The sequence below is a fragment of the Nicotiana sylvestris genome, chromosome 7, assembly GCF_000393655.2.
Source record: "Nicotiana sylvestris chromosome 7, ASM39365v2, whole genome shotgun sequence".
Classification (NCBI taxonomy): Eukaryota; Viridiplantae; Streptophyta; class Magnoliopsida; order Solanales; family Solanaceae; genus Nicotiana; species Nicotiana sylvestris.
Window position 1 is genome coordinate 68,639,082 of NC_091063.1, and position 26,937 is coordinate 68,666,018.

Here is a 26,937-nt window from a genome sequence, read left to right on the forward strand (position 1 = left end):
GTGGAATCTTATCCTGGGGAAAAAAAGGAAAATCAGATGTGAAAGGTGAGTGGAAAAGAAAAGGGAATTGATCTTCATGAAACCTAACATCTCTAGACACAAACACCCTTTTAGTGTCAAGATCTAGAACCTTGTAACCTTTCTGATGTTGTGCATATCCGAGGAACACACAACCTTTTGCCCTTGGTTCAAACTTCCCTCTGTTGTGAGACAAAGTTGAGACATAGCACAAACAACCAAAACTTTTGAGGGATTCATAGCTAGGCTGTTTACCAAGCAATACCTCATAGGGTGTTTATCCATTCAGAACCTTAGAAGGGATTCTATTGATCAGATATGTAGCTGTCAGTACACATTCTCCCCAGTATTGGAGAGGCACCTTAGATTGAAATAAAAGTGCCCTTGCTACTTCCAAAAGATGCCTATGCTTCCTCTCAACCACTCCATTCTGTTGAGGGGTAGAAACACAAGAGGTTTCATGTATAATCCCTTCTGATTCAAGAAAACTTGCCTCTATTGAACCTTTTCCTAGTTCCATGGCATTATCAGATCTGATTTTCTGAACTTTCAAGTTAAACTGTCTCTCTGTCATGCACAGAAATGATTTCAAAACTGAAAAGGCATTCCCCTTAGAACTTAAGAGAAAAGTCCAAGTGGCTCTACTATAGTCATCCACAATAGTCAAGAAATACTTATAACCATTATAAGTCACAGTCTTGAATGGCCCCCATGTGTCAATATGAATCAAATCAAAGATAGCAGAACTTTTAATATGACTCAAAGGGAAAGGCATTCTGGTTTGCCTAGCTTGAGGACAGATGTGGCACACACAATTAAACTTAGAGGGAAACTTAATGAAAGGTAGTCTTCTCATTACTGAAAAGGGCAAATGCCCTAGCCTAACATGCCATTGCTTTACAGTAGATGTAGCAACATTAGCTAAAGGTACTGAAAAGGAAATAGAAGTAGAAATAACACTGGAATTTCTCCCTTTTGGAATGGAAACTACATATTTTTTCTCTATTTTGGGAGAGATAGACTCTATTCTAGTTGGCTGAAACAGGTACAATCCATCTCTGACTTCACCAAAAACTTGTCCCTTCCCCACTAAAGGGACCTGCAATAGACACCCATTAAAAGTTAGATGCAAAGAACAACTGAATTGAAGACATAACTTATGAACAGATAATAAGTTATATTTGAAAGAAGGTACATGAAGCACCCTATGAAGAACCATATCAGGCTGAATAGACACACTTCCTATATGTGTAACACACAACTGGAATGAATCAGGTAAGCTAATGTGCAAAAGTGCAGGAAGAGGAGTAAGAGATAGGAAGGAATTAGCATCAAAACACATATGTTCAGAGGCCCCTGAGTCAATTATCCATGTTTTAGTGTTGAAAACAGCAAGACAAGTTCCTGTGTATTGGAGTATGGTACCAGCTACAGCATTAGCATTGATTTCTGATGTTGTGGCTGCTGCACTTCCAATTTGCACTTGCTTGATTATGTTCACCAATTCTGACACTTGCTCCTTACTGAAAAAATGGTTTTGACTGCTGATATTTCCTTCACTAGATGTGTTGTTCTTCTCTTGACCTTCCTGTCCTGTCACCACTGCATTTCCCTTTATGGCAGGGTGATAATTTGTTGATTTTGTGAATTGAAAATCATCTGGGAATCCTATTAGTCTGTAACATTCTTCCCTCACATGCCCTGTTCTTATACAATGACTACAACTCACATTAGGATTGTACTTTGCCTTCCTTTTGAACTTTTGTTGCATGTTCTGAAAATTCCCCTGTTTCTGAGGAGTTCCCCATGATTTCTGAATATTGTTCCTTTGATTAAACTTCCCTTGAGGTCCTACCATAAAAGATGCAACATCTGTTGGATATTGTGGGCTAACAAATATTTCCCTCTGACTTTCATCTTGCAGGAGGATGGAATAGGCATGATCCATATTTGGAAGTGGGCTCATCATGAGGATGTTGCCTCTTGCATGTGCATACACATCATTCAATCCCATTAGAAATTGGATGACTCTCTGATCCTCTAGGAACTTGGCTACCTTCTTCTTCCCTTCACACACACAGGTACAAGTGCATCCTAGATGTGAGTTCAAGGAATCTAACTCGTCCTATAACTTTTTCAGAGTTGTGAAGTATCCTGCAATACTGTTGTTTCCCTGAACTGTCTTAGTAACTTCCTTTTGTAGGTGGTAGAGCTTGGCTCCATTGGATTGTCCAAATCTATGTTCAAGACTATTCCAAAGTTCTTTTGCAGATTTGGAATAGATTACATTGTCTCCTATCTCTTTGGTTAGAGAATTTAAGAACCATGAGGTTACCATGTCATTGCACCTACTCCATTGTGCATGATCCTTTGAATCCAAGGCAGGCTCATCACAAATCCCATTAATGAATCCCAGCTTGTTCTTGGCTGACAATGCAATCAGCATTGACCTTCTCCATCCTGGGAATCCTCTTCCATCAAAAGGTGAGGTCACAAGAGTCATCCCAGGGGCATCTGAAGAGTGAAGAAAATAGGGATGGTTGACATCATGATTGACTGCTTGACTTGTTGATCCAGAAGTAGGAGTTACTGAAGAATCTGTTCCAGTCATGGTGATAAAACAAGTTGAGTTCAAAGAAGAAGATGGAGTTCTTCTTTAGAAGTCAAGCAGTGAATTTTAGAAGATGGAGTTCAAGCAGATTTCTGCTCTCATACCATGAAAGATTGAAAGGACTGATGATGCAGTGAATTTTTCTTCTCTTGTATATTCACCCTGTAGCTGCTATATACATTACATCCTATAGATACAACAAATGTACATATAATATTCCTAGACAATAGTATTGTTTACTATGTGAGTCCATACTCACTTTTAGTGCATGCTCACTAATACAAATGTGGGCATGTGCTCACTCATGTGTATGGTACTAATAAATGAATGGCCAGGATGTGTTTATGTGTTCTAATCCAACGGTCAGGATTAGATCTTCTGATCTGAGTATCAACAGCTATAATGCTGCCACGTCACTGTCCACTTATCAGTATCAATGTGTTTTCATTTTGTCTTCTTCTTCTTTACTTTGATGCCTCGTCTGTTCTTCTGTCTCTCTGTCTCTGTGATGCTGCTGCTTCTTCTGTTCTTCAACAAAACCAACTCTGTCACCGTGTGTGCCATGCTTCTATCCTGCCTCTGCAGAACTTCTAGAGATAGTATTTTGTTTCTTAGTTTTCCAAAAGATTAATGAATCTCCTAGTTTAATACAGCAGATAGTCATAGATTTCCTTGACATGGGACAAGATCCCTAGTCAGAGTCACAATAGGCTTCAATCTGTTGTGTCCCTTTGCTTGACATTAGGACTCCCAAACCTGGCTATCTTTTTATGTATCTAATTACATGTAGAGCTGCCTCATAATGAAATCTCTTGGGTGCATGCATGAACTGACTGAGGCACTGAACTGCATAAGATATGTCTGGTTTGCTTATTGTGAGGTACAAAAGTTTTTCTATTAACCTTTGAAAACTCCCCCTGTCTTCCAATACTTCATCATAGTTGTCAGCATTAATACTTTCATCAAATTATGTACTTGTAAGCTTTATATTCTGCTCCATAGGTGTATCTTTAGGATTTGAGCCTACTAGTCCCATATCTGAGATCATTTCCAGTACATATTTCCTTTGTGACATCAGTATGCCCTCTTTAGACTTTGCAAATTCTATGCCTAAGAAGTACCTTAACTCCCCTAGGTCTTTTAACTTGAACTTCTGGTGTAATGCAATCTTTGCATTCTGAATCTCCCCTAGATCATCCCCTATTACAAGTAAGTCATCCACATATACAAGCACAAGTACAAAATTGTTCGTGTTAGCCTTAGTAAATAATGAGTAATCATGTTTGCTTTGAATAAAACCAGAATCTAAGAAAGCTTGAGTTAATTTTAAATTCCATTGCCTAGATGCATGTTTTAAACCATATAAAGATTTTAGTATCCTACATACTCTATGCTCCCCCTAGCTACTAAAACCCCGAGGCAGGGACATGTACACCCCTTCCTCAAGGTCACTATTGAGGAAGGTATTATGAATAACCATTTGGAAAATAGGCCAACCCTTAAGAGCTACAGTGGAAACTACAGTCCTTACAGTGGTGAGCTTGGTCACAGGGGATAAAGTGTCATGGAAATCCATACCTTGTTGTTGTATGTAGCATTTAGCAACCAGTCTGGCTTTGAACCTCTCTACTAAACCATTTGCACTATACTTAATCTTGTAAACCCATTTACAGCCAATGGGACCTTACCAACAGGCAAATCCACTACTTCTCATGTGTGGTTTTGTTATAAAGCCTCAACTTCCAATTACACGGCTTTAATCTACCTAACATCTTTACTAGCTTAAGAGAAATAAGAGGGTTCAGTATCTAAAGAAAAAGAATCAAGGAAGGACTAAAAGTGTGATGGCAGATGTGAGGAGGAGGAGGAGAAGAAGAAGAAGAAGAAGTGGAAGGTTTGGTTACCCTTCCTGATCTTCTAGGTTAATCAGGAGTGGTAGCGATAGGGATAACAAAGGTAAGAGGAAGAGCAGGAGAGGTTGGAGGAGGAGAATGAGCAGAGGTAACTAAATATGGTATGCTATTAGAGGAAGGAGCAGGTGATGATGATTCTGGAGAAATCGTAAAATCATTAGGAGAAGATGGATCAAAGGAAGGTTCAGGTATAGGACTAAGAAGAGGCTCAGGATGAAAGGGTGCATGAGTTGGTGCATTAGAAGGAAGAAAATGGACGTGGGGAATTTGAAAGGAAAAATCTATTCTTTGAACACAATACCCCTGTTGACAAAGAATTTCTTAGACTCAATGTCATATAGTCTATTACTCTTCTGATTCAAAGAATAACCCATGAAGATAGCAGGCCAAGACTTGGTAGAGAACTTATCATTGTAGTGTGATTTTGTGGCATAACACAAACATCCTAAAGTTATCATATAATGTAGGTTAGGGGATAGACCATGGAACATTTCATAAGGAGTCTTCCCATTCAAGACACTATTGGGTAATACATTAATGATGTAAGTGGCTGCAAGAATACACTCACCCCCAATATTTCAAAGGAATTTGAGCTTGACATATCAAGGCTATACTAACTTCAAGAAGATGTCTATGTTTTTTTTTCACTACACCATTCTGTTAAGGGGTGCTTTGGTGTATAATTCCTTTGGATTTAAAAAGAGTTGAACAAAGTGTATTAAAGAATTCAAAACCATTTTCTGATCGAAAAATCTTAACACTGGAGGAGAATTGGTTTTCAATCAGTTGAAGGAAATCATTCAAAACAACAAATACATCACTTTTGACTCTCAACAAGAAGGTCCAAGTCATTCTAGAGTACTTATCAACAAGTGTAAGAAAGTATCTGAAGTCACAATGAGTAAATACTCTATATGGACCCCAAACATCCATATGCACTAATTCAAATGCAGAAGTAGACCTTGAAGCACTAATAGGAAATTGTAACCTAATTTCTTTAGCTAAAGGACAAATTGAACAACTACAATCATTGGACTTTGACAAATAATTTTTAATTGTAGGAATTCTCGGTAGAACAGTTTGAGGAGCATGACCAAGCCTTTGATGCCACAAAACATTAGAATTATTCTGGAAGGAAGAGGACAAACACTTGGAGGCAGGAGCAGCAGCAGTTGTGCAAGGATTGGGAATATACATCCCATTCTTTTCATTACCAATCCCTTTTACCTTGCTACTAAGGAGGTCCTGAAACAGGTAGAAATCAGGATAAAAAGCTACTAAGCACTTTCAATCCTTAGTGTATTTGGAGACAGACAACAGATTGTATTTAAATTGTGCAACATATAATACATTGGGCAAGACTTATGAGTTGGACGAGAACAAGACTCTAAATGAGTAATCTTAGTGCTATATCCATTTGATAAGTGCACAGAATTAGAATTAGAATCAGTGGATATAGGTTGTGGGTGAGAAAACATATGCAAGGAGGAAGCCATATGATTAGAGGCTCCATAATCAATTATCCAGCAACCATAGTTAGTACCGAATTTACCTGCCATGTTAGCTGTCTCATTTGCAGTTGACTCTGCTATATTTGCCATCTCGATTGCAGCTGATCCTTTATTCTTGTCCAGCAACATGAGTATCTGTTGAGATTACTCATGAGTAAAAATAGGTGCAAATACCAAAACTCTTGTATGTCCAGTGTTTGTTGTCCCAGTAGCATACACCTCTTCTTGTGCCTTTATAGGCATTATGTGCAACTGCTGGAACACTATTGTATCCTCCTCTTCTCCTATTGTTTTTTTGAACTTGGGCCCTATTGGATAAACAATCAGCTTGTAGCAATTCTCCTTTGTGTGTCCCTTCATGTGACAATAGTCACACTGCAGAATCTCATTCCTCCTAGGCTTTATATTAGAGGTGTAAATCGATATCATAGCACCGGATTCTCTGTCCATAGGTGCACTCCCTAGAATTCCAATCTGCACCCCTAAATTTCTATTCAATCACTGGCTTTCTTCCTGGACTAACATTTTGTAGTTGATACATTTTGTACATTGTGTTATTTATTGTGCACTCTTCTAGATACATCAATTAGTTAGTTAGTTAGTTAGCACACATTAATGACTTTGTATATATTAGTTACACTATGTATATTGTAGGTGTAGGATTCATCATAAGGATTTGGCTCCTCTATGGAGCATATGTGTCATCCAGCCCCATTATAAACTTCACCAACTTTTGTTGGCGTAAAAGTTCAGCAAACTCCCTAGATTTCACACAATCGCACCCAGAAATGGTATAATCGGCTCAAACTCAGCCTAGAGATCACTTAATTTTGAGTAATAGATCGAGACACTCGATATTCCCTGAGTCAAACAACTAATCTCTATGTTCATGTGATACACCTTAGTCGCGTTTACTTTATCAAACCTTTCTCTAAATGTTGTCCAAACTTTTTGCGCATTCGAGGAGTAAACAATTCCTTTCCTAAGTTCCCGAGCCACTAAACTCATGATCGACGACTATACAATGACATTATATCGATCCCACTTGTGTAATCTGAACAAATCTGCTCCATATTTCTCCCTAGTACAAGTTCCATCGATGAAACCTATTTTGTTCTTCACTAGAAGTGACATTTTCATAGAGTGGCTCCATTTCGAGTAATTTTCTGTCCGACCAACAATTGAGGAACCAACGCATTCCCCGACGTGTCTGAGGGATGAACGAACAATGGGTCATTGCAATCAAGCAATTAAGTGCTTGCATGTAAAGTTCCAATTCCAATTTGGGGAGAATCACTCGTCATCGTAGTTGAATTCGTCATTGGTCAAAAAATTAGGGTTAGGATGAAAATCGAAGAAGAGGAGAATTGATTTGGAGAAATTGAGAATAACTTGAAGCTTCAGATTCCAGATCGTACTTGACCTGCTCTGATACCATGTTACAACTAACCTAGATCTGCCATGGAAATGGAGGCAAGGTCTGGTGATAGGAAGAGAGAAGATACAGAGTAAGAGAGGATAGAATGTAGAAAGAGAAAAAATGTAAATTGTATTCCTTCAGTTGTTTCTACAATATACAGAGTATATCTAATATATACAAAGACATTAATATGTACTAACTAACTAATGGATGTATCTAATTTAACGCAATGTACAAAATATCTCAACTATATTTTATATCTCTACAGACATAAAATAAACGTACTAACATGATTAAAACATACTTCCCACTTTCATTAGTATATTGTATCACCATTTTTTATTATTTAGATTCTAAGAGAATTTAACTCTTTTGAAACAACTTGCTTCCATGTGATTTTAGTTCGACTTTATACTGTTTTTAACACATTCACTCACCCCGTAGACTGGTGCAGGTTGATATAGGATATACTTACTGATACATCAAAAAATTTGCAAAAAATAAAAAAGAGAAGCCAAATTACTTATAGAGAGGTGTGGGGTGTGGGGGTGTGGGGAAGGGGAAAGAAAGCAGAATAAGTAAAACTGACCAGAGTCAAATTGAAGAGATAGACAGTACCAGGGCTAGCTACCATCTCCCTGGAGTATAATTTTGGGCATCACAGAGCTTAAATCCATCGCAAGAACCTTCCATATGGCCTTAATTCCTACTTTAGCATTTGCTTTTGTTTTCAATACCTCCTCCATGGCATAATATTGTTCAAAATATTTTAATTTTTAATCAGCTGGTTTCTCTTGTATTCTTAGAGCTGAATGCACATATTGGAAGTGTAATTGGATGGGATAATATGAAATTTAGTAGGAGAGGAAGGTAACATAGGCATCTTCGTTTCTAAACACTTTCGAGATAGCACAAAAGATACCGTGCCCTTTGTCCAATAGCTCTAAAGCTTCCAAAATTGGAATATTTCCAATATTTCCATGCGTTACTTCTACTGGTTTCTTTGCCAATCAGACATACTGGATTTAGTTTTAGGCCCTTGCTTTTACTAAAGCTAAGATTGTTATTAATAGGGGTGTATGTAGGTCGGGTTGGTTCGGATTTTATAATTACCAAACCAAATCAATTTGTCGGGTTATTAAATATAAAAACCAAACCAATAAAACTCGGGTTTTTTACTCTCGGATTTTCGGGTTATTTGGATTTTTTTCCCGGTAAAATCTTCGTAGAACAAAACATATAAATTGTGCTCAAAATATTTCTTTAGTCCTAGTAAGATGCAACTATATAAAGTATTTTCCAAGAAAATAATACAAAAAGTGAAATATGTCATGGCATTATCCTAAAATATTCAACAATAAAGACTATAAAATTATGCAATATAAATATTGCTAATTAAAAAGCCATAATAAAAATAAACATAATCTAAAAGTACTAAGTCATGCTAAAATAAGTAGACTAATAAGGGAGTATTAATTACATGATTAAACGCTAAAGAAAAAATAAAAATAGGTTATGCATTTTTATCTGAATTATTGCAAAATAAAAAATAGATATTCAATACATTCTCGTTCGTAGTATTGAATTGAATGTCTTTTATTAGCATTAGTATTGATTTGATTTGATTTTGGTGGGGTTTTGTTAGCACTATTTAATTTACTAATGTTAATGGCTATAAAACATATTAGAACATTCAAAAGTTCTAAGTCCAACCTTGAAATAATACCTCAAAAGATAAAATTATGAAATTTTTTAAGAAATATTTACAAATTACGTCACAATAATTATATTTATATAACAAATATATCTAAAATTTCTATATATGTAATTTCGGGTTGGTTTGGTTTCGGTTTGACTTTCTTTAGTTAAAACCAAACCAATTATGGTCGGATTTTTTTTTCCAATACCAAACCATAGTCGGATTTTTTTTCTCGGTTTGACTCGGATTATCGGGTTAGTACGGTTTGTCGGTTTCCTTTGTACACCCCTAGTTATTAACATAAGTATAATCTTGGGCTACAAGTTACTATATCGTCAATTCAAACTAAGGGTGGGTGTTGGTCGGTTCGGTTCGATTTTCAAAAAGTTCTATTTGATTTGTCCGATTTTTTATTTTGTATTAGAGCAACTCCAACCTTGTTCCCAAAATGGGGATTTCCCATTTTTTGGGACAAAAATAGGGAAATCTCACTCCTACCCTCCCCCATTTTTGTCCCTAAAATGGGGAGCGAATAGTGTCTCCCCAAATTTAGGGACACACTATTCATTTCCCCATTTACTATTCCCCATTAAAATATTATAATTTTTATTATTTAATTTTTTAATTTATCTTTTTATATATACTTAATTATTTTTATATAATATATTTATCTAATTAAGTTTTCATCTTAACTTTGACATATAATTTTAAAAAATTAATTATCGTGCATCTTTTTTTATGTAAAATTGGTAGTTAATTTTATTATGAGTTATAATTGTATGAAAAAAATATTATCATCACAAAAAATGAAAGGTAAAAATATAAAATATTTGATGTTGCTAAATTGAAATACGTTAAAATTGAAAATATATTAAAATTGAAAATACATTAAAATTGAAAATACAATAAAATTAGAAATACATTAAAATTGAAACTACGTTAAATAACATAATAATTTAGTAGCGAGACGTCTCGTTTTCAAGTACACCAAAACTATTATAGTACTGAGTGAATGGGGCAGATGATTGTTGTGGTTGTGACTGTTGTGGTTGTTGACTTCTTTTATACATTATTTGTTGTTGTTCTTGCCGCAAATATTCACGACGAACTAGATCCAAAACAGAATCCACATCCATGGACATAATTTTACGATCATATTTCAATTCTTTTAGTCTTATTTTTCTCTTTTAATGTCATTTGTTTCTTTTTGTCTCTCAGTTGCACTATTCATCGCATCAACAAATCGATTATTTTGTGATTCGACTATCTTCATATAACCATTGTCGATTTTTCTCTTCATTTTTGCTTTCTTCACCCCACTTATGGAAGAATATTAGAGGTTGAAGTTGAATATTTATGTAGTATTTCGAATGAATTTAATCGTTATGTAATATGTACTTAATTAATCTTGTATCGCAATGATTTCACTTTTATTTGAATTATTAGTTAATCTGTAATAATTGCTTACAAATTATGTTATTTAAAATTTTATGGAATTGTTTTAATGGAAATTATAAATTAATGAAAATAAAAAATAAAATTTTTTTAATGGAAATTAAAAAATAAAATTGAAATAAAATATAATAATATAATATAGAAGAGAGAAGAATATAAAAAAGAATATTCTCTTTTGGGGGAAAATGGGGGAATGATTGGAGTAAGTTGTCCCAAAAATGAGGGTAAAGATTGGAATGTCTTAGGTAAACTAAAAACCGAACCAAAATTAATTCAATTTTATCGGTTTCTCAAAGATCGGTTCAGTCGGTGTTCGGTTCGATTCGGTCAGTTTAGACCTGTCATATTTGGGCTTTTGTCTACTGAAAATAGATCTTCAGCTATAACTTTTTTCCAAAGTATTACCACTGTAAATTCTGTTCTTGCACATCTAGTCTGGGTAATGAATATTGATAAAATTCCTCCTAAAGCTTCACACTGGAGCTTGGTGTTTTTTCCATTAAAAAAATAAGTTATTGCCTAATTACGTTATATGCATTGATAAAGAAGGAATCCATTTAACGATATATAGCACACCCAATTACGCGTTCTAAAGTAAATGAATCATCTAAGTTTATTAATAAAATTTTGTGAACAAGTTGACGGGGTCTAACCACAATTACAATTAAATAAGAGAGTTAAATAAAACAGCCTTGGACATAATACATCCTTTCAAGTAAAACATGTCTGCGTATTGGATGAATATAAACATCACATTAATTACTAACGCAAAGATGGTTGAAGTTGAAGTGTCAGCAACCTATAGAGAAATTGAGCGAAGCACAGTAAATGAAATCTATAGTGAAAATTTTCGGTTTTGCGGTTTAACCGAAAATCGAACCATCATAACCGAATCGAACACCAATCTTTCAAAATATAAACCACATACCGACCGTATAAACCGAAAACAACCGACCGTATAAACCGAAAACAGAACTTTCGATTTGATCGGTTTTTTCTGTTCGATTAGTATTATGCCCACCCCTTATTCAAACAAGAGAATAAGTTTTGATATGAGATTGAATAAAGAGTAGACACTATGCATCAACAAAAAAAAATTCAGGATCTAGAGTCAGCAATTTCTTAATGATTATGATTTTGTTATATGTATACATTTTAATTTTTTTCCACGTGCGTATACATAGTTCGAGGCAAAAGCAATGTGTTTAGTTGGACGCGCAAAATCCACCTAGATCCGCCCGCATATCAAACCAATTGGTTGAGAGAGTAAATGCGGTTACAGACACGGTATCGCTAGGCTAAGGCAACTTTATGAACAATTGACGATGTAGGTGAATGTCGGAAGATCTCTGTTCACGGAGGAAACATAGGCAAGAATCCAGGTTCCTTCAGAACGTGTCAATGTTCTTAGTTCTTAGACCTCAATGTTCCACCACACAGCTGCTAGTAAACTTCTTTCACATGTACATACCTTGAAACAAGGCCCCAAATTGTCAACTCTTTTTATTATACTCTGTTGCAAGTCCCAAAGCATTGACTTACGGATTATAAACTACAGCGATCCATCTTAAACTGCAAGTTTCTTCTTCAAGATCTAGTTAGAATGAACCAACGAGCTAGAATGAGTATTTTACTGGCAAATTGCAGAAAATAAAATATGAACTAAAACAAGATTTGATAAAGAAAATGTTCTTGCCTACTCTATAAGAGGCCAAAGGGGGAAGACAAACTTCACCATCTTGAGCTTCATACAGCTTGAACGGAAAAAATGAGTAACCTAATAAACAAGTGGTTTTTCGCCATTGTGATACTCTTCCTAGCTGGTCTAACAGAGATCGAAGGAGGAGAACTTATAACCTGCAATAACAGGAAAAGCAAATGCTTTCTGAAACGATTTTACTGCCCACCAGAATGCCCAACAGCATATCCAAGTCAACCAAACGCTAAAGTTTGCTATCTCAATTGTAATTCGCCCATGTGCAAGCCTGAGTGCAGAAGTAAGAGTTTCTCTCTATATATATGTTCTTAATCCTTGATCCTATTTCTCTTTTTATGTTATTCACATGCTTGATACTTACAGATAGGAAGGCGAATTGCAATCACCCCGGAGCAGCATGCTTGGATCCTCGCTTCATTGGTGGAGATGGAATTGTCTTTTACTTCCATGGCAAGAGCAATGAGCATTTCAGCTTAGTTTCAGACCTTAATCTCCAGATTAATGCTCGCTTCATTGGGCTTCGACCTGCTGGTAGACCCCGAGACTACACATGGATTCAAGCTCTTGGAATCCTCTTTGACACACATGCTTTCTCAGTTGAGGCTACCAAGGCAGAGATTTGGGACGACGAAGTTGATCACCTGAAATTCTATTACGATGGAAAGGAGTTAGGCATACCAGAAGGCTATCCATCTACATGGGAATCCTCTGAAAGCAGCAGTATTAAGGTAGAAAGAACTTCAAGCAAGAACGGTGCTTTGATCACACTTTCAGAAGTTGCAGAAATTTCAGTTAATGCAGTACCTATTACAAAAGAAGATGACAGGATCCACAATTATCAGTTACCTTCTGATGACTGCTTCGCTCACCTGGACGTGCAGTTCAGATTCTATGGCCTCTCAACCAAGGTTGAAGGTGTTCTTGGCCGAACTTACCAGCCAGACTTCAAGAATCCAGCAAAACTAGGTGTTGCGATGCCTGTAGTGGGAGGTGAAGACAAGTACAGAACTCCAACCCTTTTGTCTCCCAACTGTAACTCCTGTATCTTCTCTCCAGCTGGAGTTTTGGAAGAATCAGACCCACTAGTCATGGATTTTGGGGCTTTAGACTGTACTGGGGGATCAAGCAGCGGCCATGGAATAGTTTGCAGAAAATGATGACTCTATTGGGATTTTGTTTCTTTTGTTTCAATTGAAAAAATTGTCACCTGCAGAAAATAAAAAGCTTTTTGTTCCGCAATCTATGTCAAAGCATGGATTTCTAGTTTTATTTGGGCTTTTTGTATGTTTATTATATAATCAAGTTTTTTCCCTCAAGGATACATGACTACTGATATGCCCTAGTTCAGAATTACAAATTGCATATGTATATAAGACTTCAAAAAAACTTTTCAAGTGTAACCTACAAAAAAGTGCTAGAACTGGATACATTAAAAGAGCGGCTAAGAACTTCAGCGTAAGAAACGGTTAGCATTAGCCCAATACTGCATCAAAGGAAATTATTGAAGCATATGATATGAAAGATCCAATAACAGATGAATCAGATTTCCCACATATTAATAACTACCAGATGTTTAAGATGTTGAGAAGCCCGCAGCACAGCTTCTATAGAGGATTAGTGTATGCAAAACAGAAAGATAATCTGTGTTCAACTGAACTGTTTCATAACCAAATTGGTAAAGCTCAGTCAAAACCGATTCCCCAACATGGAGTTTATCTCATAACAACGATCAATTTAAAGAGCATTATTGCTGTCTTTATGGAAACAAAGGCAGCAGTAAAAGCTTGACAAACTCGGCCACTATCAGAAGATAATTCAGCTAAAGTGCTGCAGCAATTGCTTAATATTGTTACTCTCCGAGTCACTGATTACAATGCTTTGACAATTTATAGTCATGATATCTATGAGAAAAAGAAAGAAAAAGCAGCTGTATCACCTATGTAATTGTTCAAACAAGATTACAACTCTTAGTATTACAAAGACAAATTTCAATGGATGCCCAGCTCCACAAATCATTTACAGTACATACTCGAGCATTTTTATTCAGAAAAATTGACTCAAATACTATGAAAGAAAAGATTTTTAAATGACATTAACTCTCTGTTGAAGCCATAAAATAAAAACTTTGGGATGTCAAATGGCTGAACCACATACACCAGAGACTGTTTCTTTTTACCTTCCCCGTGGGTTTACCAGCTGAGAGAAAACAGCACTAGTGGCAGCATCCTCTGCATCATCATCAGTTCCAGAGTTAATCCCTTCAATCATACTCACACTATTGTCGAATGGCTCAAGTGGTGTCAAAGGTATGCCGGGTATATGGTTTGTACTGTTATCATCGGGCTCCGCCAGAGCTGATGAGGTTTCCTCAAGTTGAAGAGCATATTCCAGATTCCACAGAACATCTCCCATTGAAGGTCTATCAACTCCATGGTCAGCCAAACACTTCTCCGCCGTCTCCCCAAACTTCTTAAGGGAGGCTGAAGTCACCTTCCCTGCAAGATTTGGGTCCATTATCTGATCCAACATGCCTTTCTTTTGCCAAGTCATGGCCCATTCCGCTATATTGACTTGTTCCCGTGGTAGGACTGGATTCAGCGCAGGTCTGGTGCACAGCACTTCCATTAGGACAACACCAAATGAATAAACATCTGATTTCTCTGTAAGCTGCTGTCTCCTAAAGTACTCAGGATCCAGGTATCCAAAGCTACCTTTAACAGCAGTACTGACGTGGGTCTGATCAAGAGCCGGTCCAGTTTTAGAAAGACCAAAATCAGCAACTTTGGCTACAAAATTCTCATCCAAGAGTATGTTTGTAGTTTTCACATCACGGTGAATGATACTTTGGGATGCACCAGTGTGGAGGTAATGCAGCCCCCTTGCAGCACCTATACAAATCTCAAGACGCTGCTTCCATGAGAGAGGTGGAAGATCCGTTCCATAAAGGTGACTTCGGAGAGGTCCATTCGCCATGTATTCATAAACCAATATCATTTCTGATCTTTCATCACAATAGCCGATCAAAGACACAAGATGGCGGTGGCGAAGTTTGGACAACATTTCAATCTCTGTTCGAAATTCAGCTAGACCTTGTTCAGATCTCGGGTTTCCTCTTTTGACAGCAAGCCTTGTCCCATCTTCTAGTGTTCCCTTGTATACTCTACCAAAACCACCAACCCCAAGAAGCAAGCTTTCATCAAATTTATTAGTAGCATCCATTATTTCTTGGAAACTGAAGAATCGCCCAAGATTGGCTGAAACTAAGGAGATACAGCTTGCGGTTCCACTCTTTTGAGAAGTTGTAGACATCTTTGTCAAAGTTAAAGAGTTTCCGTACAGTGGAAGAGGAAGCCATGGGTGCCCCTGCCCCTGTTGAGAGGTCTTTGATCTGCGGGCTACCAAGCAGCAATAACACAACCCAATAATTGCTAATGCAGCTGATGCTCCGACAGCAGACCCGATTATAACACCTTTCTTGTTCTTTTTGTGATGCATCACAAGTAGAGTCTCGACAGACGAAACCCCACTCAAGCTTCTTGCTGCATTGCTAATCTTCATGATTTCCAATCCGTTCATAATGGCATTGATCCAATCGGCTCCTGTGTCTGGACCAACACTGACTGTCAGAATACCTGAATTCGTTGTGGAGTTGGAGACAAAGTCCTTGTAATACGGCACCTCCAAGTTACCAGCTGAATTTGACAAGTCTAGGTCCAGTAAAGCAATGTCATCATTTATATACAGGTTAAAAAGTAGAGTATTCATGGATTTGCTCACGATATCACAAAAATGTACGCGGATGAAATACATGAAGCTCGGATCAACTGGGAACTCCCATGTAATATTGAAATTCCCATTGGCAGTATTAGCATCTCCCATGGTTTCAGCAGTAGCATAAACCCAATTTGGTGCTATTTCAGGACGGATGGTATCTGGATATTTTATGCTTGACGGATTAACTGAAGCTTTGACCGCAGAGCTATTGACGTGCAGGTACTTCATGTCATTCTCCCAAGTTCTCCCTAAGGTATCATTCTGAGCAGTAACCAAAGGACCGCCCATGTTTAGACGATAAACAGTCTCAAGGGCTAGTTCAGAAAGACCATTGAAAGGGGCTGTTGGAGAAACAGCCACTGCTTGTTCAGGAATCAACTCATCAGGTACTGATACAACTTCAATCGCATTAATAAACGCAACTGAGTTGTTTGAAGGGATTAAAGCAATAGTCAAGCTATCTGAAGTGACATTGATTGCATATTCCTTAAAAAGGTATTTACCTTTATACTTATTGAAACTGAAATCGTTCAACAGTACAAAGTTTTCTGTGACCACTGTTAATGAGGCAGATGTTAAGTTATGGCCAGGAATAGGATAGAAATAAAGGCGGACCCAGTGTCGCCCTTGTTGATGAATATCAAACTTGTAAGATGTTGTAGTGTGGAAAATTCTAACAGACTGATAAATTGAAAATGGGGCAGTGGAATTGGATGTAGAAGCAATAGAATTTTCTGGACTTTCTAAAGCAACTGAAGAATGGGTTGTATCAGGAACAAAAATCTGGCCAAGAAAGGTTACATTTTTGGAAGATCCACAAGCAAGCAAATAGTTATCAGCAGGAGTAAATGCAGCATTGGATTCTTGAATCAAAAAACTGGACAGTACAACAACTAGAACAAAAATCACCATTTCAACAAGCAACTGGCAGACACCAGAATTCTCCCAAAAGAATTTAAGTACTGATATTGCAAACCATTAATATTAGGACTTGAATTTCCCAAAAAGCCCTCAATCTCACAATGATTCAAGAATCATAGATCTATCTGGAGCAATGTTAGAACAAAAAGACTTAAGCTTTTGGTACTAGCCTTACCTTATTCTTAGAGCTAACAAGTTTTAACAAACTTGAAGATTTGAAATGGGTATGAAGCAAAAAAAAAAAAAAAAAAGAAGAAGAAGAAAGAATAATATACCTCAAATGCCACCATGAAAACACAATGAAGTATAGCTTTTTTAGTGCAAGTTCAACAGCTCTTTACAGGCTGTTGAAGTGTTGATTAGGCTGTCATTTTTACAGAGATATAGCAAAGGGAAAAATGAGGGACCCACAGAAGACCTGCATATAACACACCCAGTTGCAACAGCTGTTTTTCAAGGGACATTGTGGTTTGGTTTTGATACTCAGTATCTTTAGTAAAATGTAGAATATTATAGCAGAAAATGCTATGAAACTTCTGTAAGTGATCGTTAATAATTTATCTATCTGTGCCAGGCTCCGCTTTGCTTGGAATTTTTTATTTTATTTTTTATAATGCAATAGTAGATATAATGATTGAAAGGGATAAAAAGAAAACGAGGTGTAACATTGGTGTGATTTTAATGATTAAAAGTGATAAAAGAAACAGGATAAACTTAATATTGATGTTCTTTTAGGTAAAAACATAATAAAACAATAAAAACAAAGATCCATATTGAGATAACAATTAGTTGGAATTTACTTTGAAGTGTTGTTACAATTAAATGATAATGCTTTTATTCTAGATATGTTATACGGATAAATGCAAGATTTGTAGGGCTAATTAGCTATACATTGCAGAGATTTAGGTGTTAGTTAATTCTATGTTGTATGATTGCATCAAGTATAAGGTATAGCTACTTTGTTTTTGTTGGTGTATTGAAGTAATAGCTAAATTTGAGATACTTATATCTATTTAAAAATAGAAGAAAAAGCAATCTCATTAAGCCAAGTGGCGTAACTACAAAAAGTCAGGTGTCATTGTTAAAATAAAATAAACTGCCTTTCTAAGTAAAAAAATATTTTGAATTTTAAATTTTGAATTAATTGGTTACTTTATTTGAATAAATAAATATAAATATCTTATAATTATCTATAATAAAAAACGAAAATATTTAAAAAAAAATACCCATTCAAATTTTGGAGTACTTTCAAGTTGAAGTTTTAAAATTATTTTAAAATAAAAATAAAAAAATAAAAGCCCTCTTCCATCTCCCTAAGTTAAGAAAAAAAGAATGTTGCTTGATTAAACGAACATTGTAAGAACCTTTCTAACTGATACCTCAGTCATAATGTCACCCACGTCTTTTTTTCTTTTGAACAAAAAAAATCAATTGAATGGATAGTAGTTTCTTCCAAATATCTATCTATAATTAAAAGTAGACGAAAAAGCACTCTCATTAAGTTAAGTGGCATAACTACAAAAAGTCAATTGACATTGTTAAGACAAGATAAACTACCTTTCTAACTAAAAAAAATTCAAAATTGAACTAAATAGTTACACTATTTGAATTAATAAATATAAATATCTTATAATTATCTATAATAAAAAACGAAAATATAAATAAATAAATAAATACCCATTCAAATTATTGAATACTTTCAACTTAAAGTTTAAAAATTATTTAAAAAAATAAAAAATAAAACTAAAATTCAAATTGAATGGATAGTAGAGAGAGAAAGGAGTAAAATAATTATTTATATACAGAGAGAGAGAGAAGTGAAATAATTATATACGGTTAAGAAAGAAGAGGGAATTAAAGGTTCAAACAATTGGTACATTGAAGCAGCAAAGAAATGGATAGAAAATCAGAGGAGATGGTTGTGTGAATGGGATAAAAAAAAGTTAGAGCTTGATAGAAAATTGAAGGAGCGGCTGAATTAGATCTACTAATCATGCAGATACTTAGAAGTATTAGTCCTTAAAATTTAGATTAAGTTATATCACTCTTTGAGTTATAGTAAAATACGATATGAAAAAATTAAACTACAATATCATAAAATGCATAATAATATATAAAGAGAGGAAAATAGAGATAGTGTGAAGCTAATTATACTGTAAATTAACTTAAGAAGTAGAATAGACTATCAAAATAATACTCAAAAATATTATTGATAATTTCAAATAATAAAATAATTTTGAGCAATAGAATAAAAGTCTATTGCTCATGACATATATTAAAAGAACTTTTTTTTAACCTTTGACTAATTCAGCATCATCTATTTAGAAAAATAATACAATAATATTCATATTATAGATAAACATAACGAAAAAAATTAAAATATTATAGAACAAAAATTAATATATAAAGAGGATAATCGATATAATGTGATTCTATCCTCACATTAAATTTATTTGATAAAATTAAGCAAATAAATAATATTCAAAAATATTATTGATAAATTTAAATATCAAAATAACTATGAGAGAGTCATACAGGATAGAGCCAAGTTCAATTTCAGGAGTAATACATAATTATATTCATTGTATTATATTAAATTGGTAATTTATTAATAATTCATATGATAATTTTAAAATATTAATTGATTGATAATGCAATTAGATAAGCAATGAACCAAAAAAGAAGAAATAAAATATAAAAATATAACACTTATAATTAGAATTATGATGAAAAAAGTTGTACATATACACATAACTAAAATCATAATAAGCAAATAGCTATAAAGGAAGGATACAAAAAAAATATATTCAAGCGATAACATAAAATGTATATACTAATTAAATTTCTCATTTAGGAAATTTAGTTAATAAGTAAAACTCATAATTTCATAATGAAAAATATAAAGATACTATTATGATATTATATATAAGATAAGCATATTACATATAACACAAATTAATACTTATTAAATATTGGTAGATTAATAATTATTAAAATATTGGTAATTTTTTATAAAAATAATAAAATACTTATCTCTTTATATTTTTGATGAATTCAAAATTATAATTTAGTAAAAAAATATTACATCATTTAAATTTTCAGTAAACTACAAATGAGAAAACTAATCAAATATTACAGTAGAAAAGAATATATGAAAAGAGAGGGATAAAGATAATTTTATGATATTTATATTTTAAATTGATTAAAAATAAAAAATAAATAAATACACTCAAAAATTTATCAATAAATTTAGATAATTGAAGAATTTTGAACAGTATAACATAAGTTTAAAAAATAATTTTATTTCAAAGAGTAAGAAAATAATCTATGTTATATTAAAAAATAAGTAGTACCAAAATATTAAGCTAGTTGACAAGTCAATAAAAAGTCATTTTAGTAAATGTATAGTATTAACTACTTGCTAATTTGATAATAAGCATAAATAAGGAAAAAATATTTATTTGTTACTTTATGATGTGTATTCTTTGAGTTTGTATTGATTTTGTTATATTTCTGCATACTATATTAAATAATAAAATATAACTAATATTTATTAAAATAATATAATATATTAGATCATAATTTAATAAGATTAATACTTTGTCAAATTATTCGCGTATCGCACGAGTTCTAACACTAGTAAGTTATAATGATACTAGTTATAAGCATAAGTAATACCAAAGCTTTATGATTTTAAGATTTTGAATGAAGTAAAATGAATATAAATAAAACAACTTTGAAATATTTGAGATTAAGATTTAATTAATAGTAAAGAATGAGTAATGACAAGCAAGAAACAGAATTTCATCAATCTGCACAGAAGGTGGCATTCAACTACATGACCCTATTCTGATCCAAAAAGAATTTACAAGTTTTTTCCAGAAGTTGTGGGGCACAAGCGAAGGAGAAATGCCATGTTTAGATCCAACAATTGCAAGAGATGGACCTTGTATTACTGCTGAGCAAAAGTTACTTCTCATTCAAGAAGTGACAGAAACTGAGGTAGTTCAAGCCTTGAAGGACCTGCCAGCTGAAAAAGCTCCTGGTATCGATGGGTTTTCAGCATAATTTTTTAAGAAATATTGGCACTTGATAGGTAAGGATGTGACAAAGGCAACAACACAATTCTTCCAAACTGGAAAGTTGCTAAAGGATGTGAAGTGTACTACTGTAACACTAGTTCCCAAGGTTAAAAATCCCTCTTTTGTGAAGGAATTCAGACCTATAGCTTGCTGCACAACTTTGTATAAACTGATTGCCAAAGTTATTACTACTAGGTTAAAACTAGTAGTTGACCATCTAGTAGGACATTCACAATCAGCTTTTATTGAGGGGAGGAATATTCTGGATAATGTAATTGTGGCTCATGAATTAGTAAAGGGATACAAACAAAAATGAGTGTCTCATAGATGTCTAGTGAAGGTAGACATTAGGAAAGCATATGATACAGTGAGCTGGGGTTTTCTCAGAATGATATTGCTAGAATTTGGGATGCCTATGAAATTTGTCAATCTGATTATGGAATGTGTAAGTACAGTGAGCTATTCATTGCTATTCAATGGAGGACTTACACCCAGATTCCAAGCCAAGAGAGGTTTAAGATAGGGAGATCCAATGTCTCCATACTTGTTTGTCTTAGTGATGGAGTATTTGAACAGATCACTTAAACAGTTGAGACATAATCCAGATTTTAACTATCATCCAAGATACAACAAGATGGAGATAGTTCATATATGTTTTGCGGATGACTTAATCATGTGTTGTAGAGCTTATGTAATTTCAGTAAAGTTGATGATGAAGCAGTTTAATCATTTCTCAGAAGTATCTGGATTAAAGGCCAATTTAGAGAAAAGTTCTTTATATATGGCAGGGGTTAACTCAAGGTTGAAGAATCAAATATTAGAAGAGATGCAGTTTTTAGAGGGGGAGATACCATTCAGATATTTGGGAGTTCCTCTATCATCAAAGAAGATCACAGTCCAATAGTGTCTACCACTAGTTGAAAGAATGACTGCAAGTATAAGATGTTGGTCTACGAAGTACTTAGCATATAGTTGAAGGACCCAACTCATAAAGAGTGTTCTATTTGAGATGCAAACCTATTGAGCCCAGGTGTTCTTAATCCCAAAGAAGGTCATTCAACTTATGGCAAGAATATGCAGAATCTTCTTATGGACAAGCAATCATGAAAGCTCAAGGAGAGCACTGATTGCATGAGAGACATTGTGTAAGCCATATTCAGAATGGGGTCTAAATTTTATAGAGTTTCATACTTGGAACAAAGCAGCACTTAGCAAGTTGTTATGGGCCGTAGCAATAAAGAAAGATTCTCTTTGGATAAAATGGATCCACACATTCTATATCAAAGGGAAAGACATACAACAAATGACAACTCCAGCTAGAGCTTGTTGGATAGTACGGAAAATATTGGACGCAAAGAAACGGTACTTGAACAAGGATTTAAATGAGGCATTAAAAGACTGTTGCACCACAGATAAGTTCAGAATCAAAAAAACATACCAAGCCTTTCTACCACAGTATCAGAAGATGAAATGGAGAGGACTTGTATTGGGATCAAAGACTATTCCAAAACACAAGTTTATTTTATGGCTGGCACTTATGGGAAGGTTAGCTACTGTGGATCGAATACAGAAATGGGGTGTCAAAGTACAATCAGATTGTGTTTTGTGTAATACAGGAGCTGAGGAGACTTTGCAGCATTTGTTCTTCCAGTGCAGCTACTCTGCCTACATCTGGAATCCAATACTTCAATGGCTAGGAGAAAAGAGAAAGGTTAGTAACTGGGAAGAAGAAACAGAATGGATTAGCAGAAAAACAAGGAACAGCAGATCACGAGCACAGATTCTACAATTCTTATATGCTGCTACTGTTTACCATTTGTGGAATGAAAGAAACATAAGAAGATTTCAAGACAAAAAGAAAGAGGGTCGACAGATCCTTAAAGAGATTGTAATACAAATGCATATAAGAAGAGGACAACAATTTAGCAAATGGAGGAGAGTCCTAGAGTCTTTGAATAGCTAAGTAGAGGTAGAGAGGTATTGGAAAGAGTTTTTTTTTATATACTTTTACATAGATAGGAAGAATTTGGAGACTAGTTATAGAGTCCAAATGTAACTAGTGGATGTAAATAGATATACTTGGTTGAAATAAAATTTTTAGTTTTGGCAACAAAAAAAAAAAAAGGAGAATGAGTAATTATTAGGAGATGTGGTGAGATAGTTGGAATACTTCAAAATGTATATATATGTGCGTGTATACAGTACAATCTGTGATGAGGATTTGAGGAGTTAATTAGTTTACTTGTGTTACTGCCTTGCTGGGGAACCAAGCTTGCCTGGGACCCGCTTCTACGCGGCTTTAAGATACGGAGAAGACAACTGTTAACGGCATAGCTCTGTTACCGTCACCGTCGATTGGTCGTTTGAGCTTTTGTTCGGTCACTGTAGTTTTGCGTCGGGGAATGGAATAACATATCACTTGGAAACTGACGGCGTTGCTTAACAGGTGAAGATGGACGGAGAGTTAGTGACGGAATCTTGACTTTGTGGAGGTTAGACGTTACAAGCGTTATTCTATTTTGGTCTAAGCTATCAAACCTTTTTTCTAATAACCGCCGCATTTATGCACATGGCTACGAACACTAATGTCCCCACCTGCTATCCTTTTTTATTAGGTTATAATTATTCTTTTCGTTTGGGATATAAAGAATATTATTCATTCTTTTCGGTTTTGACGTGCTAACAGTATTATTCCTCTTCACGATTTTGTAACTCTCCCAAAGAGGGAAATATTTTACCATTTTGAATTATTAGAAATTTTTATGTTAACATAATTTACGGACAATTCTGCCTTTGATTAAAGTTGTTGCAAGACGCAAAGTTATGGTGCCTAAAAAACACGGTCTAAGTTTGGTTTTTAATAATAAATGATTTTGGTTTGTGTATAGGGTAAAATATGTTTATATTAAATTCTCGCATAATAGAGCGACACGTGGAGCTAGAGACCGATGGAAAGCGAGGCAACAATCTCGGTTGTCCCCGAAGGGAATATTGCTCAGAAAGACAAATAAATGTTTGTCACCCTTAACATTCAATGGAGAATATTCTATAGCATTAAATACGCGTTATAGAGAATATGACATTCATAACATGCCGTTATACATTCTTCAATGACCCCCATAATTGTCATTTAAGAGGGGCTTGTCCTAGGACCTTGTTCCCTAGGTGCAACTATAAATAGTGAGTTCGTCAGCCATTGTAAGGGGACGAATTTTCTAACAAACTTATGCTATACACATTATTATAAGCTCAATACCATTTTATTTCTCGCTCATTGTTATTATTATTGTCTTCGAAAGCTTTGCTCCCGGACCCAAGCTATCCGCTATCTCGTCTCGATTTCAACACTAAGTCTTGCGTTTTATTTAATTTATTTATCATTTTGGGATCAAATCGATTCGCTTGAATATAACCACATATAAATTCAACTGTAATTTTACGGATAAACAGTTTGGCACCCACCGTGGGGCTTAGAAAATTGCGGAAGTGGGTTAATCCTTGCATCTATTACGAACCTGTTTAAATTCTTTGTCTCTTAGCGAAAAATCATAAAAAAATAGCATGTAACAGTGTTAGCAACACACACAACGTTGAGGCCCAAGGAAATCAGCCTTAACACGAAGATTCAACCAGTGATACCCGCGATGAGGAGGGCGTAGCCATGCCAGTCCATGGCGGACAGTATCCACAGCACGCTCAAGAGGCAACTCAATGATGCTGAAGACGAGCACGTTGTGGAAACAGTGAAAATCTTAAGGGAGCAACAAAGGGTTATTATGGGCCACCTCTCACGGCAAGACCAGGTCATGACGGAGTTGAAGCAAGTGTTGTCGTGCACTTCCAACAACGCGAATGGAAGAGGTTCAGTTCCTCACGATGCTCCTATAAACCAAACAACACAAAGGGTTGATAACAACACCCCGATGGGTGAGGTTGTCTTCGACAAGGCCGAGGGGAACGACAATGGATCCGGTAACAACAATAAGAATGATACCTAATGCCCGAATAGATCAAATCCCGTGTGCACTGCCATTGTTAAAAGGACCACACTCAAAAAAGTACACCCAGTTGCCGTTCAAACCAAGCGCGACACCGAAATTGACCCCGAAGCAGTTCAAAATGCCAGTTGTGCCAAAATATGATAGGATTTTGGAACCTCAAGATCACATTACCACTTATGTAACGACGGTGAAAGGAAATGATTACCACTTATATAATGATGGTGAAAGGAAATGACCTGGCTCAACACGAGATTGAATCAGTCTTGTTGAAGAAGTTCGGGGAGACTCTCACAAAAGGAGCCCTAACATGGTATTCACTTTTGCCTGAGCACTCAACAGATTCCTTCGAAATGCTCGAGATTCGTTTATCAAAGACCATGCCAAGGCCAGGAAGATACATGCCCGAAAGTCCGGCCTATTCAGAATTGCACAAGGAGAGTCCGAATTGCTGTGGGAATTCATGACTAGATTTCAGAAGCAGAGGATACTGTTGCCGGTCGTCCCGGACAAATGGGCAGCAGAGGCATTTACTAAGGGGTTGGATCTGAGGAGTTCTGATGCTTCTCGGAAATTAAAAGAAAGTCCGCTCGAGTTCAAGGCAATGACATGGGCAGATGTTCACAACCATTACGACTCGAAGATTAGAATTGAGGATGACCAGCTCGATTTCCCGGCATCAACCAAGGGTCGGGACCGAGAGAAAAATAAGGAAAAGTTGAAGTATGATTTCGACACAGATCGACAGCCTTTCAGAGGTCAGTTTTTGCCCTACGAGAGGGCCGAAGAACGTAGCAGAGGTTTTTGATCGGTGGATAAATTCGCTACCGACAGAAGAGCTGATCGCGGCCGGAATAACAGGTCATTGGAAGAACAAGAGGTATCGGGCCCCCAAGACTCTACCTACCCCAGGCTGCCCGAATACAATTTCAATGTCATCATAGTGGAACTGGTTTTGGAAATGAGAAACATTAAATAAGCTTGATTCCCCAGGCCGATGAGATCCTATCCTAGTCAGAGGGATCCCAATCTATAGTGTGAGTATCACGGGACTAACGGCCATCAAATAGGGGATTGTCGTTATTTGCGTGATGAGGTAGCGACAGTGCTAAAAATGACCATCTTAGAGAAGTCTTAAGCGACCGGGCTAAGAATAACTACGGTCGCAATCAGGATAACGCGGAACCCTAAAAAATAGGAGAAGATCCCCCTCACCTAACAATTAACATGATTTTCGGAGGGAACAAGATTAGTGGTGTAACTTTCTCAGCAGCAAAAAAAGACAAAGGTATTAGTGACCCATTGCAAGAGACTTCAAAAAGTCGTCGATGACGACATCACCTTCATAGAGAAATACATAGATGGACTCTTACAACTGCAAAACGATGCCCTGGTAATCTCTCTTAATGTTTTAGATTTTAAAATTAAACGTGTTTTGGTAGACCAAGGAAGTTCAACCAATATTAACCAATAGAGAGTGTTGGAGCAAACCAAGCTGATCAAAAGTATCATTCCGGCCATAAAGCTCCTTGTAGGGTTCAATTTGGCAAGCGTGACAACTCGAGGAGAGATTATGCTGCCTACGAATGCCGAAGGAGTAATGAAGATAACCTTTTTTGAAGTAGTAGACGGCGATATGGGCTACAATATTATCCTTGGGAGACCATTGTTACACGAGATGAAGGCTATGCTATCAACATATCATTAACTATTGAAATTCCCAACTCTGGAGGGAATTGAACAAATAAGAGGAGACCAACTAACGGCAAGGAAGATGAACATGATCTCAGTTTTCAGTAGCAAAGGGAAAGGACATGC

The 26,937-nt window shown here is 35.6% G+C and overlaps 3 protein-coding genes across 3 annotated transcripts; 2 read left to right on the plus strand and 1 right to left on the minus strand.

The window, feature by feature from the left end:
- The first annotated feature begins 12,027 nt into the window (after nt 1-12,027).
- On the plus strand, nt 12,028-13,660 carry LOC104240173 (uncharacterized). The gene is made up of 2 exons (XM_009794949.2): nt 12,028-12,624; nt 12,708-13,660. The coding sequence occupies exons 1-2, from the start codon at nt 12,396-12,398 to the stop codon at nt 13,499-13,501; spliced, it is 1,023 nt and encodes a 340-aa protein (XP_009793251.1). The 5' UTR covers nt 12,028-12,395; the 3' UTR covers nt 13,502-13,660.
- Nucleotides 13,661-14,147: 487 nt separating this feature from the next.
- Nucleotides 14,148-17,526, minus strand: LOC104240172 (receptor-like protein kinase THESEUS 1). The gene has a single exon (XM_009794948.2). The coding sequence runs from the start codon at nt 17,028-17,030 to the stop codon at nt 14,517-14,519; it is 2,514 nt and encodes an 837-aa protein (XP_009793250.1). The 5' UTR covers nt 17,031-17,526; the 3' UTR covers nt 14,148-14,516.
- Nucleotides 17,527-22,424: 4,898 nt separating this feature from the next.
- LOC138873277 (uncharacterized) lies at nt 22,425-23,084 on the plus strand. Its single transcript, XM_070151724.1, has one exon. The coding sequence runs from the start codon at nt 22,425-22,427 to the stop codon at nt 23,082-23,084; it is 660 nt and encodes a 219-aa protein (XP_070007825.1).
- The last annotated feature ends 3,853 nt before the right edge of the window (nt 23,085-26,937 follow it).